This window comes from Dysidea avara, chromosome 6 (genome assembly GCF_963678975.1).
Source record: "Dysidea avara chromosome 6, odDysAvar1.4, whole genome shotgun sequence".
In the NCBI taxonomy this organism is placed as follows: Eukaryota; Metazoa; Porifera; class Demospongiae; order Dictyoceratida; family Dysideidae; genus Dysidea; species Dysidea avara.
The window spans coordinates 4,163,385-4,182,369 of NC_089277.1; the positions used below are offsets into that span (position 1 = coordinate 4,163,385).

At 36.9% G+C, this 18,985-nt stretch overlaps 1 protein-coding gene and 1 long non-coding RNA gene across 6 annotated transcripts; one reads left to right on the forward strand and one right to left on the reverse strand.

The window, feature by feature from the left end:
* Nucleotides 1-1,513: 1,513 nt before the first annotated feature.
* Nucleotides 1,514-11,320, reverse strand: LOC136257245 (baculoviral IAP repeat-containing protein 2-like). Of its 5 annotated transcripts, none has more exons than XM_066050328.1 (6): nt 11,221-11,320; nt 10,944-11,084; nt 5,132-6,831; nt 2,553-2,786; nt 2,439-2,495; nt 1,515-2,016 (listed from the first exon to the last, which is right to left on the reverse strand). In XM_066050328.1, exons 2-6 carry the CDS (start codon nt 10,993-10,995, stop codon nt 1,804-1,806), a joined length of 2,256 nt encoding a protein of 751 aa, XP_065906400.1. In that variant the 5' UTR covers nt 10,996-11,084; nt 11,221-11,320; the 3' UTR covers nt 1,515-1,803. The 5 variants fall into 5 exon arrangements, with proteins under 5 accessions (XP_065906401.1, XP_065906402.1, XP_065906400.1 ...); XM_066050326.1 differs by having other exon boundaries at nt 10,944-11,072; nt 11,128-11,302; XM_066050329.1 differs by having other exon boundaries at nt 1,514-2,016; nt 2,553-2,783; nt 10,944-11,302.
* Nucleotides 11,321-11,397: 77 nt separating this feature from the next.
* LOC136257249 (uncharacterized) lies at nt 11,398-14,247 on the forward strand. The gene is made up of 2 exons (XR_010701872.1): nt 11,398-11,715; nt 14,021-14,247. It is a non-coding gene; the product is annotated as an uncharacterized lncRNA (long non-coding RNA).
* The last annotated feature ends 4,738 nt before the right edge of the window (nt 14,248-18,985 follow it).

The window sequence follows — 18,985 nt, forward strand, 5'->3', positions numbered from 1 at the left end:
ACTGTAATTAGCTTTTTTTCGTTGTAAAATAATTTTCGTATGAAAGATTTGTACAAAAATTTCTTGCACGAAAATTTTATACTACTCTAATAGAGCAGTCATTTACGTAAATCATATGAAAATATTTTTACACAAAAATTTTTATCATGAAAACTTTTTGGACAAATATAAAGCGAATTACGGTATCTACAAGAGAAGCTATTAAGAATTCCGGCCAGTGGCAAACTCCCTCAAGCATACAGTAACTTTTTTAGAGCATCAACCTGTGTTGAAAGAAGCATGGCTGACACTGTGCAAAAAGTGGGATATAAGATGGTATTTCCAGTGGCTTATTGAATACAAATAAGCCTTAATATAAATCCTGTATTATACTCATTTTATACTTTAGTATAATCCATACTATACTATTGCATATATGGTTTCAGTTTATTTACCACATTACCTCAAATAGCTTATATCTAATATAATGCCCACACTATACCATCACATATATGGTCTCAGTATATTTAACACATTAACTGAAGTCTTACATGAGATTGTTAGTATAATACAGGCTTTTTTGTATTCAATAAGCCACTGGGAATACCATCTTATATCCCTCTTTTTTCACAGTGTGAGCGAGATCCTGATACAACTTAAGTGCCATATGGGAGTGTGCAAGTTCTTGGTCTCAAAATGTTCCTTTGTATATACTCTATTGATTGGCTAATGATTGTGTAGATATCAGTCTTTGATCATTTTAATATACTGCTATTATACGATTTTACTAGTACTCATGCAATGTTTTTTGTGTTATTTTTTTTTTGTTTTGCATATTCTCTAATAACCGGTTACATGTTATCTAGCATTGTTACGTATAGTTCTGAGATACATACAGTTAGTGATATACTTATATATAATTTTCTTTCACCATGCAGGAACTAGCCGAGGAGTACTAATTTTAAGGAAAATATTCTTGTAGCATGTAGCTATATGCATTCTAAATTTTAATAGCTTTGGCAACTGCATACATATTCTGTAAATGAACTCATCTATAAACAAGTATCATGCTTCTTAAATTAAGAAATTACCTGCTTGCCCCAGGAAAACATTAATTCCTCTAGTTGTAAGAGTATTTTTTCTTAAAACTAGTATATCATATTTTGCTGTGAAGACGTTACCATTAAAAAGGAAGGAATAGTTCTCACTGGAGATTCACTAACCCTCGTACCTGGTTAATCCATTTCACTTGATTATCTGACCTCAACATGTGTATGTTGTGGTTCTAGACTGATATTATCATAGCTAGGTACAGGGGCACAGTTTGATGAATGTTGCAGAGCCACCATATAGTATCAGTTTAATGTCTCTGTAGGTTGCACCTTTTTTAATTAGCTATTTTATTTTCATAATGGGAAGACATAACTACAGCATGGTTGATTTATAGTTCAGCACTTATAAGCTCCTGTTAATAGTAAGAAACAGGTTCACTAAATGTACTGTAAAATAATGGCTATGCCATGTATCCAGACTTTAACCATCAATTATAAAAATGCATCTGGCATGCATGGTGAGCTTGAATATTCATGTACAATATCAAAAAATACTCTAACTATAGTATTCATGGTTAAAATATTTAGGCTCTGTTACAGTTTCAAGCAAAAGATCAAAAACAAGTCACAGTAATTAATTAAATCTACAATGAAATTATTTTTACCAATTCATATCATTTCATATTTTCACATAGTATGTCGAGCATGTACAGTTAGAAATTAGACGGAGTATAAGACAACTCTTTGTTCTGCTGTGACTATAGGTAAATATTCACAAATATATCCGATGTGTTGTTGACACAGGTTTCCTGCAGTAAGGGCAAGGTTTACCAGAGTTCTTAATTCTTGTAGCACACTCTTCACAAGTTCTGGCATGACCACAGGGAAGGAAGATACATTCAATTTTCTTGTCATAGCAGATTTGGCACAATCCTGAATTTACTGGTGCAGCAGTAGTGCTATCATCTTTGCCTGACTCCTCACACTACAGAGTAAACACAGCAATACTATTAGAGACCATACCTGTACTTAACAAAAAAATGAAAAAAGTGCCAAAAATAAACCACACATCACAAATAATCTGGTAGTATAGCTCTGTGTGTGGAGAACTCATGAATATAGACTACCACCATGAGTACTATCTATGACTTGTAGGTGTGTTAGCGTAATGAAACATTGTAAGGAATGCAATATGAGTGATTTCTACAAGTACAGTAATCTCCACTCTTTGAGATCACATTCTTTCAACACTGGCTTTTTATGACTTTTATTATATAATAGTGGGTCTATCAATATAAAAACCGTAAAAGTGTTAACTCAATAAACTGTTATGCTACGTTGGTATAACCAGTAAACAGATATGGTAATGCCACGTTGGTATAACACAAAGACACATACACCCCTTACACTACTGGGTGATGATGAAAGCTCTGCAGCACTGTTTGCTTCTACACCTTCACTGAGCTAAAACAGATTGTGCATCGAATGGAAACCACAGTTTTTGCATGGATAACTACTTACTGTACACATGTCAGCATGATCCAGACGTGGCTTGATGATGTTCGTGACACACCTCCCATACTCCTTTGCAATAAGATAACTTTCTACTGCTATGTTCACAGCAGAGACGCCAATAGGAATGATGTATCCTCGAGAGTCTGTCAAACGTATTATTTGCAACTTATCAGTCGAAAACTCATTCTTTTCTGTTTCTACTGGTAGATTGGGGGATGCTTCACTTCTTGGTAGTAGCTGCTGTAAAAAAAGCAAACAATAACAACCTCTTGAATCATTGATGTACACTTTGCATCCACCAGGCTCTAGATTTGATCTCCTTTACAGCCATAATTATATATTTCACATACATTACATAAATTTTAGCATGTGCATGTACTAGGTATATGTGCACTTCTTTTTTTAACATAATATAATTTGTTTTAATTCATTGGTACTGTATGCACATGCAGGGACATGTACGTACACTTGTACTATACATTATGATACTAATAGCTATACATAGGTGGATCTAGCAGAGACTATTAGGTGCGTGTGCGCGTGTGTGTGCGTGTATGTGTGTATGTGTGTGTGTGTGTGGGGGGGGGGGGGGGTTTGTTTGGTATGGCTGGATGAATGAAGGGCATGCACTTTCTAAGCGCAGTTGGATATCTTCTGAGAAAATTTTTAAAATTAGACCTCCTGGGTTGGAATTTGGATGCATTTTTGATGTTTATTAAGGTAACAAAGTGTATGCTTTGCAAAGCATATAAAAATTAGCCTATCAGAGATAACACCTGTTTGATGGTAAAGAACAAGTAAACAATTTTTTTGGAATAGAGTAGGGACCATAGCACATCAATAAAAAGTACTAAAGCAACCTGGAGTAGTGCACGATATTAAATTAGAGTAAAACAATAAGTGTTATATCCCTACTATGCATCTTCACTCTTGAGCACAGTAGGAATATAACACTTCTTTTTGTTTTACTGTGCACTCCAGCTTGTTTCAGTACTTTTTATCGATGTGTGTGCTATGGTCCCTACTCTAGTCGAACATCCCAAACTTTTTGTGTATTTGTTTCAAAATAAAATCATTATGACTGGTGAACCCACACATACCGAATAATGGTGCCGTGCACCCCAGCTATCAATTATCATCTGAAAAGTGAAGTATCCAGTACGTTTTGTTGCCAGTTATGTTCAGCCCGTTACACAGCATTACTAATCAAGAACTGTTCGAAAAGCACCTCTGCAATCAAAGTAGCCACTATGAAAAATAAGGACAATTTCTGTCATGAAGGAAAGCCATCATGCGCTACCGCCAAATCGACACTTTTTGCTGTCAGCAAAAATGAATGGGACACAAAGGAGGACACTGGCAAGTCCATGAAGAATGCATTGTACGTACTGTGGTATGCCAAAAGGCACCTCTTGGGCCAAAGCAACATTGAACAGTGAAAAACTCAAGCCCGTAGCCTTAGCTGTTATCGAGTTATGCTTGTCTGAAGGCATCAGTTAGTCAGTCACTAGAAATTCCGTTTAACAATTTAAAAAAAAATGATAGCAACTTGTTGAAAGCGTTTCGGGTTGATTTGGTTTATTTGGGCTCAGCTTTACCTCACCAACACTGCCTCATCGTTGTCTGGGAAAAATGAGGCTGTTTTTCGAGTTGTTTTTCATGGGCCACACCCACATCTTTGTGGTCCCTACTATAATTGTACTGTATGATAAGGTAGTATTATAAAAATTATCAATTGATGACATTGGAATTGTGACCATTCTATTTGAGTAGTGACTGCTCTGTTACAGTATCTCGACCTTTTTTAGCACAAAAATTTGCCTCACTTTCTTCACAGCGTACAGTTTATAACTGTAAAGTGAATTTATAACTATTGTCTTCTATTTACCCATTGGCTTTCTGTGCTTCTGAATACAGTGTGAATGCATGATTCCTGTTTCTGATGTCAAGTAAGACCGAGGGGGCAAGAGAAGGGTTGGGGAGGAGGTTCCCCCTTAGGATTAGCTACATATAATTAGCAGAGAAAGCAGAGCTGTATCTTTGATATGAGCTGAGCCTTGTGTGTTCTTAAAAGCAAATGACCCTCTTGGATGGATTGTACACACTAATTTAATTATGGTGCACGGCTTTTGACAATTTTTAAAACCAAGTGTGTGCCTGCGGTCAGCCAAAGGCTGGCTGCGGGCACACACCTGTTTTCCTGAAATTATTTTCTGTCCACTTCTGCACTTGTGCAGTAAAGAAGCTTTACAGCCATTGTGAGCACTTTGTAGACTCTATATTAAGCTTTGCACTGTGGCATATACAGTGCTTTGTGCCAGTTTGAAATACAAGTGAAACAGCTTTCTGAATATGGTATGAACAGATTTCCTAGTGGCCTATATGGGTGTTGTAGCAACTGAAAAACGACAGCACAAGCCTTGCAGGCTACCACAAATTGTGTATTTCTCAAAAAAGGATGTGTCCTTTTCGTATATAAAAGAAAATGAATAGCAGAAGTAAGACCTTGTCAAGAGGTATCTGGTTTTAGAACTAGCACAACATTAACTTGTTTCAACAAAATTGAATACACATGTACCACTTACATCAATTAGTTTATTCTTTGATGTAGTATCATTTGATGGCGGAGAGAGATCAATGTATCCTAATTTCTTCTGAGATGAGACACTTTCTTCAGAGTCAGAACCTCCTGGTGGAGGCGATAACGAAGGAGGGTTGGATCTCCAGCTTGGAGGATAACATATTCCTTGAATTGCTTCACCTTCATTATCATCTGACCTGGGTAGACCTTCATTCATAATAAATCCAGGTAGGGAAGGCTTGTGAAAACTTTTCCCTACACTTGGAGAATGCCTTATATCAAGACTTGATGTAACTATAGTGTTGAACTGGGAACTATGGTACTTTTTACTTTTGACAATACTTGCTGAAACATGAGATGAAGCTGTTATATTTGACAAGTATGTTTTAAGGAATGGACAGTTGCAGCTATGCCTTTGATGTTCATCAATCACATTGTCAGTTCTCTCCCAATCCTGTAGGACCACACGACATGAGAAACACCTTACTACATCTTGACGAGCTATCATGCAAAATCCTGCCTCTGCTAACCATTCTTTTGGTAGGACTCCACCCCAGTATTTGAATGATTGTAGTCTTGTAGCTTGGTCAGTGTAGTCTGGAAAATCTAGAGTAATATCTTCACTTTGAGTAGTAGGCAACATTGATTCTGGTTGAATATATGAAAAGCTTGGTCTTTGCTCTTCAACGGATTTACTTTTAATGGTTAACATGTGAAGAAAAGCACACCAAGGGTTGTATCTCTGATGTATGCTAAGAGGTATATCTCCTTTTAACCAGTTACGATACCTGACCCCACATTGGAAACACTGTACTAGAGATCCCTCCCCAGTGTATACAAACCCAACCTTGGCTAGTTGTTCTGGGTGGACTGATTCATTTAATGGCCATCCTACAAATGATCTGATCCTCTCTGCTTCTGATCTGTAATTTTCTGCATTGATTGGTAAAGCACTGAGAAAAGATCTTGATTCATCTAATCCAGTTACGACAGTGTGAATAGGTTTACTATCAAAAAGAGTTAAAGACTGTAATTGACCAATACTTGCTGTTAGTCGAGGATTAAGAGGTTTAGAAGGAGCAACAACTGATTTGACTTTTCCCTTTTCTCCTTTTATTACTTGTAGTTGTTGTCTGACAAATGAACAAGTAGGACTCTCCTCTTTGTGTCTCAGTAATGGATCCATGTGTTTAGTCCACTCATCAAGTTTGATGTTACAACTGAAGCAGAAGACAAGATCTTCCTGACCAGTATATACAAACCCGGCCTCTGACATTGAATGAATGTCCACTGGTCCTTCCCATGGTGGAGGAATTGTAAATGTTTTTAACCTGTCTGCTGACTCATCAACTTTAAGTTTAGAACCTTTTCCAGGATCAGTAGTAGACTTAATGTTCATTAAATTATGTGATACTGTCAATATAATTTTTGAATGATTTTGAAGTTTTGAACAATCCTGAAATTTTGACTGAACTTGAAATTTTGATTGATCAAAATGTTTTGATGACTGATATAGAGGTATCCTTGAATAATAGAGAGGTGTTATTGATTGATCATGAGGTTTAGTTGATTGATCTAGATGCATTGTTGATTGATCTAGAGGTTTTGTTGATTGGTTTAAATGATGTGTTGTTGATTGATATAGAGGTATTGTTGATTGAACTAAATGTATTTTTAATTGAACTTGAGGTTTTGTTGATTGATCTAGATGCATTGTTGAAATAATATGATATGTAATATATTAATAATATAATTCCAAAAAAACCATGAATTCATTGAATCATTAGTTGAATATTTACACTTATTATGGTTAAGTGTAAATAATTACGGTTATTTTGGAATTATATTAATAATTTATATAATTCCAAAATTATAAGTAACTGACTTGAAAAATATAATGATTTAAAGAATCTCAATGAATGGCAAAAATAATGAGATAATTATACAACCAAGTACTAAAGATAATACGAAATGCGGTTAAAATTACATCATAAATAATGAATAAATAATAAATGTTTGAGAAAACTACGAGGCCTAAGGCTTCACACTCACCGGGAATAGAATCAATGTTGTATGAAGAGACAATCATATAATGGACAGGTGCTTTCGTAGAGGTGATAGAAACGTACGATGATTCTATTTAATGCCAATCAAAACAGTTAGCACGTGACGCCTACTAGACAACCGAACTACTGTTCATTTGTGTTTGAAAGTGGGTGACAGCAACTATTTCCATTGGAAGATGAGTGGTTGCTACGTCTACTTAATAAACAACATGATTGGAAGTTGCTACTAATCGCTGGAGGTTAGTTTGCGTTGGTTAAAACACTTTGATAGTCTTGTTTTTTTAACTAGGGTACCTTCACTTGTGTATGGGATGGGAGAAAGCCTCACCTGGCAGGCTATTGTGCAAAGAAGGTGCAGTTTCCAGCTGGTAAGTTTGTGTGATGATGCATAGCTCTCCATCTGAGGCCTTTTAGTGCCAGGAGTGCCCAAACTGATCACTGATATGGGCCCTGAGAAAGAAAAATGTGACTGCTCTATTAGAGTATCTAGATCTGACTGCTCTATTAGAGTATATCGATCTTTTAAACAGGTATTCAAGGGTGGGTTTCCTGGGGCCCCTTTCAGGCTGGGGCCCAGGGAAAAAGGCCCCAGTTGCCCCCCCCCCCCTGTGGGTGGCCCTGTTTTTACCTGAAGATAAGGTAATGTCGTATTCTCCTGTAATCACCTCAAGGTTGTTCAAATTCAAAACCTAAAGGTCAATCAACAGTATATCTAGTAAAGAATCTCAATAAATGACAAGTGTATATTATACTATACATTATCTAGGCCCGGGACAAATACAACCAAGTACAATCACCAACAGGACAACCAACTAATGGGGTATGTACAAACAGTGCATGGCCAACACAGTGTGTGTAGGTAGAAAAGATGCACAGTAATACAATTCTAGAGGAATTGACAGTGAGAATCATGGTATTGAATCTGACGCCTACAAGCAGTAAAGCTTAAACATCCAACGAATACTTATTACATTAATTTTATGCAATTGGTGTTACATGATATGTTTAATGAGAATGGATTAGAGCACTGGATAAAGACATGGCTGGAGTTGCCAAGAGCAGACCACGGTAAGATTGGGATAAAAGCAGAGTATTTGAACTGTCTGTCACCTACAACTGATATCTGAGTTATGTATGTATTTAACATGAGCTGGGTCATTTGTACTAAGATGATCACATGATGCCGTGGATACTAATGATTCTGCAAGACCAAAAAAAATTTGGAGAACAAATGTGGCTGAAATGCAATATTAGAATTTCATGGATATATCAGTGTGCACAAGTATGTGGAGCATTGCTGATGGCAGCAGACTGTAGCTACATATAATAATAGCAGTTAATAGCAAGCACAGCCATGCGCACAACCATGCACACAGCAATTATCAGCCTAAGGGCACATTTTGTATATGTTGTGTTTGTTCTCTCCATCAGCGTTCAGTACATGGGATGCAATTTGGCAGTGAATATATATGTAGTTTCAGAGAAGCAGTGTAGCAATAGTCCAGCTCCTAAGCCACAAATCCGTTCACTTTTTGATAAAAGCACCAAATTTCTTATGGGGTTTGTAGCACATGTAGCTACTAAATAATAGTTAGACGTCAAGAACCAGGGTTCTACGGGATTTAGAAAACCCTCAGGCCCTTAGTAGCGCCCTCGCTGCGCTCAGGCGCTACAGCCCAGGGCCTTCGAGTTTTCTAAATCCCGTAGAACCCAGTGGTTCTTGACGTCTAACTTATTTAGACTACAACTCGTTATTGTACCTTGAGTTGACAGCTGCTTGTAAATAGGAAATGTATGGCTAATTACTAGAAACAAGCCCTCTACACCTCCCGACATGGCGGGACCTCAGCGTGGCTGTTGCTACCCGTTTAAACGCCCATGCGTTGCCAATGTTACAGGCGCGTGCTATGTATCGAAGTACTGGACTCAGCGAGTGGACTACAACTCACTGTTGCTGTTGTTGTGCCTCGACAGCTGCTTGTAAGCAAGTAATGTAGTGTTGATTAGTACAAACAAGCCCATTACACCTCCCTCTAATTCAGTACGGCTGTTACTAGCATTTAAATGCCCATGCGTTGCCAATGTTACAGGCGCGTAATTATCGTGTTTCGTATTGCCTCAGAGCGTGGTCTCTATTGGACATGACCGTGGCTCTACGAGATTTAGAGACCACGTTTTCAGCCAATCAAATTTCAGTATCAAACTTGTTGTAGTCTAAGTTTTTTAGAAGAGGAGGCATGTAAAAAGTCCTTTGGAACCCTATTACTTTTTGGCCCTTCACAACAAAACTATTTGTTTACATGGAAAACAATCAAGTTTAAAGGCTGTATCTAGTATTAGACCAGTACAAAGCCTGCAGCTGTGACATGATAGCCCATTAAAATGCCACATGAAACAAATTGTTTTCTCAGCCTGGCAGTAAACAAAATGACTGAAAATGCTATTTTCAAGGGGTTTTATTAAAGTTTTTTGCATTTCCAATGCACATAGTTCTGTAGTATCGTGTACAAGGAACACCCTGATGTGTATCATTTCTTTATCGAAGGTATATAACAAAAGTTAATGAATGTGATGAAGCTTTAATTGGTTACAGGTGGACATAAAATTATTGAAATCCCTCTGCATATGCATAAATCAAGCAATTATCTCTGCAATGTTGATCAAATCTAATTAGTATAGTAGAGATACCTTGTTGTTTAGTTTATACTCTGATAATCCAATGATTTTGTGTCCACCTGTAAACCAATTAAAACTTCATCATTGATCTGCAGGCTTTGTACTGGTCTAATACTAGATCCATCCTTTAAACTTGATTGTTTTCCATGTAAACAAATAGTTTTGTTATCAAGGTCCAAAAAGTAGGGTTCCAAAGACTTTTTACATGCCTCCCCTTCTAAAATCACTTAGTACACATGCTACAAACCCCATAACAAATTTGATGCTTTTATCAAAAAGTGAGCAATTATCTCAATTAGAGGGTCTTAGGTGCTGCACTACAAGTTTATAAATAAGGAATATGGTTGGTGAGGGGTAGATATTGTCATTGTTAACATGTAATGACCTTTTTTTTGGGTCTTTGACTTGCACCTTGGGTGAAGTTGTGATTCAGAGTGGAAACTTCCTTACCCCTGGGGCCCCACTTTAAATCTTTGCCCTGGGCCCCTTAATTTCTCTGGGTGGCCCTGCAGAGCAACATATTACCCGTAGTTACCTGTTAACCTATGCAACACCTAACAACAAAACAACTTGAGGGATGATAACAAGACACTACTACTTGACGAAAAGGCCCTATAAGTGTTCTGCAACTGTGAGAGAATCACGTTATTCTACACTAATCTTCACTACCAATTCCATAAAACATCGTGACATAATATTACAAGGATTGTATACTATTCGTAATATACGCGCATTTCCAATCCATGTGCAACATATACCGTTATATTTTGAGGTTGAGCAATGATAAAAATAAAAATTTTGCAGAATTGCAACCACTTCCAAAATGTATTAGACTATATGGAGGTCTATAATATTTCACTAAAAATTTCACTGATAACCCCCAAAACCGCGAAATCAGTTCCCCTTCGAAATATTTAGGATATACGGTATAATTATTATCCGTGGCACACACTCCACTTAAAATGGCGTCGTATGACGTCTCCTGCATAACCACTATTTGTTTAACAAATGCTAGGTACTATGGTCACTTAATAGTAATACCATCCAATACTTATATACCAGTTAAGCCCTTACCGGAGGAGGGACAAAAGTCAGTCAGTATTCTGGTCTTCTCAGTTACCGCCATGCAAGGACAACTCCTCGGATAACTCGATGTTACTAAACGACGAACTGTTTGATCAATGAACTAGTCAATGATGTCATCTGATCAGGATTCTGTAATATAAAACAATCAGCAGTATAAAGCTTAGACACTTACACCCAATGTGATAATTTATCGCTTTAAGTTGTTCGCGTTTCACGAGTCAACGCGCTTTCATCAGCAATAAAACTTCGAAGATGCTAACTTTACCAGATATTTCTTTGCATGTAGCCACGGAGATTGAGTGAAATTCTTGATACTAGTGGACTTGCATGATTACGTCACGCGAGAGGGTACACGCCCATTTATGGTATCACATAAAATAAATTCCGTATGAAATGTATTAAAATTTGTCACAGGCGCGCGCTTCAGGAGCCACTACGGCTATATTCTACCGTATATTTCTATAAAATTTCGTGTGGTTGAAGCCAAATCATAAAGCTATCTAACTGTGAAAACCGCTCATTAATACCTCTTACAGAACTGGACTTATGGAAGCTGCTAATGGGACAAAATCTGCCGCGGTCACAGAAGAAACTCGATCAGTCCATAAACCAAAACCTAGGGGAGGATGTACGTGCTGTGTTCCTGGCTGCTACTCGAATTCTAAGAAGGATACGACGCTTTCTTTCCATAAGATTCCTAAAGATGAACCGTACAGAACGAAGTGGATCAATGCTATAAAGAGGAAAGAGTTTACTCCAGGTGAGCACTAGTCTCGCGTGGCCAGACCGCTTTTTTCCGTATATTGGGTGGGGAAAAAAGGGTCTGGTGCAACTCCAATAGCTGTTTACTTCTGAGCCGTCCCCACATTCCGGGGACGCTAATTGAGGTCACAAAGGAGGTGCCATGACGTCAGTAAGTTAACTAGAGATCTGTTTATCCTTTAAACGAATCTTAATTTGCTCCGATGTCTCTTTTATAGCGTCTTGAAAGTTAATCCTCATCGTGTAACAAGACTCACAACCGGAGCAGGAGTGTAGGAATACTTCATAGTTTTACTGACGTCATGGCACGGCTCCTTTGTGACCAATGTTATTCAATTAGCGTCCCCGGAATGTGGGGATGGCTCAGAAGTAAACAGGTATTGGAGTTGCACCAGACCCTTTTTTCCCCACCCAATATACGGAAAAAAGCGGTCTGGCCACGCGAGACTAGGTGAGCACCACCGCGTGTGCTCTGTACACTTTAGAAATGGAAATAAAATGGGTACGACCGATATTCCAGTGTTATTTCCTTTATTACCCACACCTTCTTTTAGAAAACCTCCCACAGCACGACAAGCCCCAGCCAAAAAGCATAAAGCAAGCTCCCAGTCAATAGCCACTACAAGTTATAGTAGTAGTACCTCAACACTGGCAGATTCTGGCACCACTGAAACCTTGACATCTGATTCCATTATTGAAAAGCTTCAACAAGAGATTGCTGACCTTAAGATAAAGGTTGAAACCTTAACAGCTGAGAAGTTTTGTTTGCAACGTTTCGCTGGTAGTGATAATGATAATTATATGGTTTTATACAGGATTTTCTTCATATGCTATTCTCTGTAGTTTTTATGAATTTTTGGGCCCGGCAGTAACTCAATTAAATTATTGGGGATCTGATTTCAAAAGCGATTGACCAGTTGGAACAGATAAATGTGGTCCAAGCCAAAAAGTCCAGCCTATTGATGAATTATTTATTGTTCTGTACCGACTTCGTTGCAATCCATTATAGAAGGACATTGGTGACAGATTTAATTTACATCCAGGCACTGTTTCTCGTATTGTAATAACCTGAATTAATTTTCTTTATTTCAAGCTGAAGCAGTTGCCAATATGGGCCACTAAACAGGCATTGAATGACACAATGCCAGCTTGTTTTAAAGCTCATTACCCACAAACAAGTTATTATTGATTGCACTGAGATTTTTATACAGATGCCATCATCATTTAGAGCTCAATCTCAAACGTACTCTCAATACAAAAGTCATAACACAGCTAAGTGCGCAAACAAGTGATCATATGAAAATTGTGGTAGACCGTCCAAATTCTTAGTCCAACCATCAGTTGGCAATTCCCAACTTGTTAATGACAGTTACTGGTCAGTCTTAGCTCCCCCATACAGAAATTTCAGGGTTGCCACAACCGTGTGCGGTTGCAACAAGCTAGTTTCTAGGTTGCCCTAGGATTGCAGCAGTTTTTATAACCCTGTGTGAAGGGTGCAAGGCTGCAAAAGCCTGTCACTAACCTTGCATGAAGGTTGTGATCCTAAAGGTTGTAAGGTTGCACTGTGCTGGCAAGTTGTATGGTGATGGTAAGTCTGGTATTATAGCTGTTACTATATAAGCTGTACTTGGCATGTAAGGTTGTTCTATATACAGAAAAGCACAAACTACACCCCATCACACAACAGTTCATAGTTTTGTGTTATGCTAAACATCTGCATTCTGTAACTTGTATTACAAATGGGTAGCTAGTACTGAAAATAGTGTAATCAATTTTATCAAAAATAATAGTTCTTTAAGAGTAGTAAAAATTGACAAATTCAGCAAATTTATGTGCCCACATGCTCTATAAATTATTTCAATGCCCCACAGATTTAACATTGGCAAGGTGCATTCATGATAACTGAGGTTCATTGTAAGTACATACACTCATGTATGTGAATCCAAACGTGTCAGCCAAGAAATGGCTGTAATAATGCTAATACTAATCATTTTTAAATAATCATATTACAATAACATAGTATAATTATTAGAGTGTTAAGACTGCTTTATTAGAGTGTCACAGTGTTCATTCTCATAATTATTATATATTATAGCTAATAATAATATGGTTTCACAGAAACACAAACTTAATCATAATGTTGTGATATAATCAAATTAATGCCCACCACCACCTAATGCACAAATATCCAACTAAGGAAATTCACTCACCCATTAGTTTTGCATTAATTACTCTAATAGAACACACGCAAGCAACAAAATATCCTAATTGAACAGTCAGTCATTTTTACCTTCAATTGCAAGGTTGGAGTTCCAGAATCTACATCAATCAGCAGTAGCATATGAATACAGATGGGGAAGTATGAAGTCAGCTACTTTCTGATTTTGATGATGATGAAAGTAGTGCTACTGTACAATGAATTACATAAAAGTTAAATATAGATGTTTGGATATATGATAGCTTTCATATTATAAGCATGCTGTGCTGTATATATACAAAATATTATTTAATTGTAGATTTATAAGTTTTATTAGTTTCATGGGTGGCTATTTGCAACCATACAGCTATTATTTTTCAAATAATCACATACAGTACTTGTGAATTTGTAAATTAACTATATGGCCACAAAACCACATAATACTAGCACAAAGTGTTTGCACTATCAGACTAACAAACAGTCAACATAGCTTTGAGTAAACTTTTGGCAGTCGGTCTCATAAGGTTTCGTATATCTATTGCTCAGAGGTATGCTAAATATGGAGCATGCAGTGTTCGTTTGTAAGATTTCATACCATGGGCTTTTCTGATGGCTTATGTCATTGTACCATCCATTTTAAACCTAACTGGTGCTGTCCCTTTCACTAATGCTACAATCCTAGCTAATAATGGCAGGAATCTGAATTCTATAGGAATTGTACTATATTACACACTATACACCCTTGTACATGTGATACAAACACATTCTTATGGCTGACATACGTCCATCTCTATCTTTGCATGCTCACTGTCATTTTGACCAATGGAAATCTGTATAGTTACTGATGTGTGTACCATATCACCTATCTGGAGGATACTTCAATATAGGAAGTCTTTCACCCCCTGATGGATGATAAAATACACTCAACCAGACACTACTATAAATATTATTTAAAGCCCCACATCATTTGCTTAGCCATAAATTGGAATTTGTTATTGTCTAGAACCGCACACACTTAAGATCCAACAAAACTTCCCCCTATTGACAACTGTGATCATCTATGCATAATTATTTATGCTGAGTAGAAAAGGCTATGGTACACATGTTATGTTGACATATGCACAGTACAGTGAAACTTGACTGGGTCTGTCTAACTTATTAAATACCAGTTTATAAATGATTTAGGTTTCTATTCACAAAACTATTGTAACATGTGACCACTACAAGCAGTAATTTTAGCAGGTTTTAACTGCCAAAAAAATGATGTTTTCACACATGACAGTGAACGAATTATATACTGTCAAAGCCGAATGATATATTTGGCTTTCTGTAGTGCACAGTGCATTTAACTGGTTTAATGCATGAATCTGGAGTTGAAATCAAGAAGAAAGTAACGGTTTGTCATGAATTGGAACACTACAATTGCAGTGAGAAAACTAGTGCCTACTCGTAATTAGTTGAAGATTAATTTGTAGTGATTAATGCTGAGTTATTACACAATTTGTGATCTGTCGGATCCAGAATTCACTTAGTAGCAGGACAGAAGAGCGAGGAGAATGACCAAGGAAAACAAGCTACAGTGTATAATGTGAGTGATGGACAGTTTGTACAGCTATCTAATTATTGTTCATGTTTATGACCATCAATGCAACAAAGTTGAAGGTGTCAATATCAAGTGGCCATTGAATTTAACCACAGACTGTTAATGCAAAGCCTAAACAATTAAAGTAAAACCACAAATTTGCTGGACTTACAATTGACAGACAGTCTAGTGAACAATTTAAGCCTGATTGTTGCAGTGGACTTACAAACATTGATTTTTGGTCATTAAGTGTCAGTGCCAGTACTATTCTATGTAATACTTTAACCATTACTGCACTACATGAAATTTAGCTAGTGAAGCCTTCTGAACCTAAAATAGGTGTACCTATTTCCTGTCCAGAAAGTTTACAACTATGAAGTGACCAACTCTATGAATTCATTTAAAGGTATCCACCAAAACACTTTGTTCATGCTTTTAGAGGTGATGTGCTCTAGCCTGAGATTCTAGTTGAGATAGAGGAGCTTCTGGTTGACGTGAAAGTCATTTGATTTCATTGGTGTTATAACAGTTGTCAGTCTTTGTGATGCCATTAGGCTAGTAGGATAATGTAGTATACATGACAGAAATGACTCTAATGGATAGTATATCTGTGTGTATTTCAGTTATGCTGCATTGCTGATGTGCATGGAAGCATGGTATATACCTTTAAATTTTCAATAACAATAGGTACTGATTGCTAGCTCTATCTATATACGACATACCTATAGTAAACAGTTTATACCACAGCATGGTATTCTTGATCAATATTGTCACTGTCATTCACTACATTCTATAGGTATGGTGGGAGACAAAGCATAACTGAAATGTCAATAATAATTATAATGTACTTGGTGCAAAAAGCACCACCTAATGTATTTTGCGGGCTCACATACTGAGCTGGAAACGGCTTCTTAACAATAATCCAGATACATTTATCTCAGATTGTAATGCTGGACACATTATCTGCTAGTACTGCTCTTCCTCTTACATCACAAAGGTCGTGCATGCCCTACATTATTACAACATTTACGAAAAAGCTTGACAGTAGTCAAACCATAGCTTTGTAGAGTGGCATAGCCATAACTTGCTGTGAATGCTTAACTGCAGATTGGTATACTGATCTGATATTGAGTAGGTGGGCAATGTGGAACTATTAGGCTATGACACTAAGAATACTTACTGGTTCATTACTGAAGCTTAAACACTAGTACTACTCAAGCAACAAGGAATAAGCATACGCTACAACAATAGCCTCTATTACTACTAGTACACACGAGTACATGTGTTCCATAAATATTCTATAAATTAGTGCACACACACTTATAAGAGCAGTGATAGCAGTTGTAGCTTGATAATGGTGTGCCCAGCATTACACAAGATATATAATGCTTGGATTATTATTTAAAAGCTGTTTTTAGCTCAGTCTGTGAGTCCAGTCCATTAATCCAGTCCTCAAAGTACGTTAGCCTAAAAAGCAGTAACATCATAGGATGGGCATATGTTTTGGAAGACATACACAGCAGTTTCAGTCAATAGCTGTTAAAAATGTACATCTACACTTTATGTCAATCAAATATTCCACTATAAGCAGCTAAGTTTTTTTGAACGCTAGTCAATCAGAATTAAATATACTATACTTTTTAAAATGTATCTAAATACTTGTACATGTACACACAACTTTACAGCATAAGATTAGCAGGTAAGATCCCACACACACAATATTTTATAATAATACTGTTCACAAGTTTACATGCAGTCAACTGTTTAAAAATCATTTATATTATTTATTGTGTTTCATTCATACAGAAAAGAAACAAATATTGTGACAAAGGATCTAATGATGCTGACTCAGAAGTTGATAGGAATGTATATGAATATACTTTACAGGGATAGATGAAAGTATATTTCATTAACTCACTGACCAATCTAATTAGATGTGTAGCCTTTCAGTCTACCATTTCACTTCTACATTTATCAGAGTTGAGGTAGCATTTACATCTATCAGGAATTAAGTAAGCATCTCACAAGGATTTCAAAAGAATATTTGTAGGATAGCTTGCTACTACATACATCATGCCACTCTTGATACATGCATAACCTAAAAATTCATAGGTCAGCTCTGATACAATTAGATGAGATATATTACCTGAAATTTCATTAGCTACAGTATAAAATAATAAAAGTTGATGTGCAATAAAAGAAAGACCTTACACCGGCTGATAAGTGCATACAGTACTTCCTACATCAGTGTGTCAACTGGGTCAGCAAAGTGATCCAGGTCATCCCTATACTGCATCACGAAATCCTATACCTAGTTCATTGTATGTTTAGTTTAAAAATTCCTAGCTATAAGGATCATGCATGTATGACCCCTGACAACACATGCCATATTGTATATGTGACCCATGCACTGAGAATTGTTTGCATTTTCCTCAACTTTATTTGACTTTTTGTTGTCTAGAGGGAAAAACCAAAGGGCTGTTAAAGTTTCACCCTTATCTGGCAAGTGTACTTTTGGAGTTTATTTATTTATTTATCATAGTGCATGATAGACAACAAGAGCAAAACAATTGATTTGTATAATGTCTATATGGGAGAAAAATTACAGGCACTTGTATAGTTGATCATAAGTCTGCAGTTGCAGTGGGCTACAGAGTTGGGACTTGTGCCATTCTATTCACCATGAACTGGGTCGTTCATCAAGATATAGTTTTTGGCCTAAATACACCCATACAAGCAAGAAGTTTGTTCAAGTTAGAACTGGTGATGATAAAGCTGCATTTTACCACAATGTAAACAAGCACATGTAATGCTTCATGGTGACAAATATTCATATGGAGAGACAGATCCATGGGTATAGATATTTCAATTTGAGTCTTCCTTCACTGTCACGTTACTGAAACAACTAAAACCTTGATATAATGTACAACACATTTTTACCCAATGTATTTCAATGGCATTTATCTCAAAAACGCAATATGCATTATGCAAACAAATGACTTTTGCTCAGTGGCTCAGATGCATATAGCAACATGCATACTAGTAGGATTATACAAGCCCAAAGGCCTGTAAGATGACAGGTTGGTATATTAGGCCGTTGATATTTAGCCGGTCATTGCTATTAAAACAAAACAAACTTAGAAAAAATCGTGACACAAAAAGGTATAAGAAACAAAGAAGAAAAAAAAGTGATCTGACCGAGGCTCAAACCGACACATCCAGGTTTGGAGTACCCACGCTCTACCATTGTACCACCGGTGCTTGCTGACTACTCCTCTTGTTTTTGTTACTATTTAAATGTCACAAATATAAAATGTGACTGAATTTGACAAAACAAGGCTTTGACGCACAAAGCTTTGTTAGGAGATATGGCGATTCTAAGGAATCATTGTGTAATAACTTCCCAGTGCCTACAGCTGTGCAAACAAGATTTGCACCAATTGTTCATCTATTCACTAGCTATCACTGAGTGGGTGTATACATTTCTGA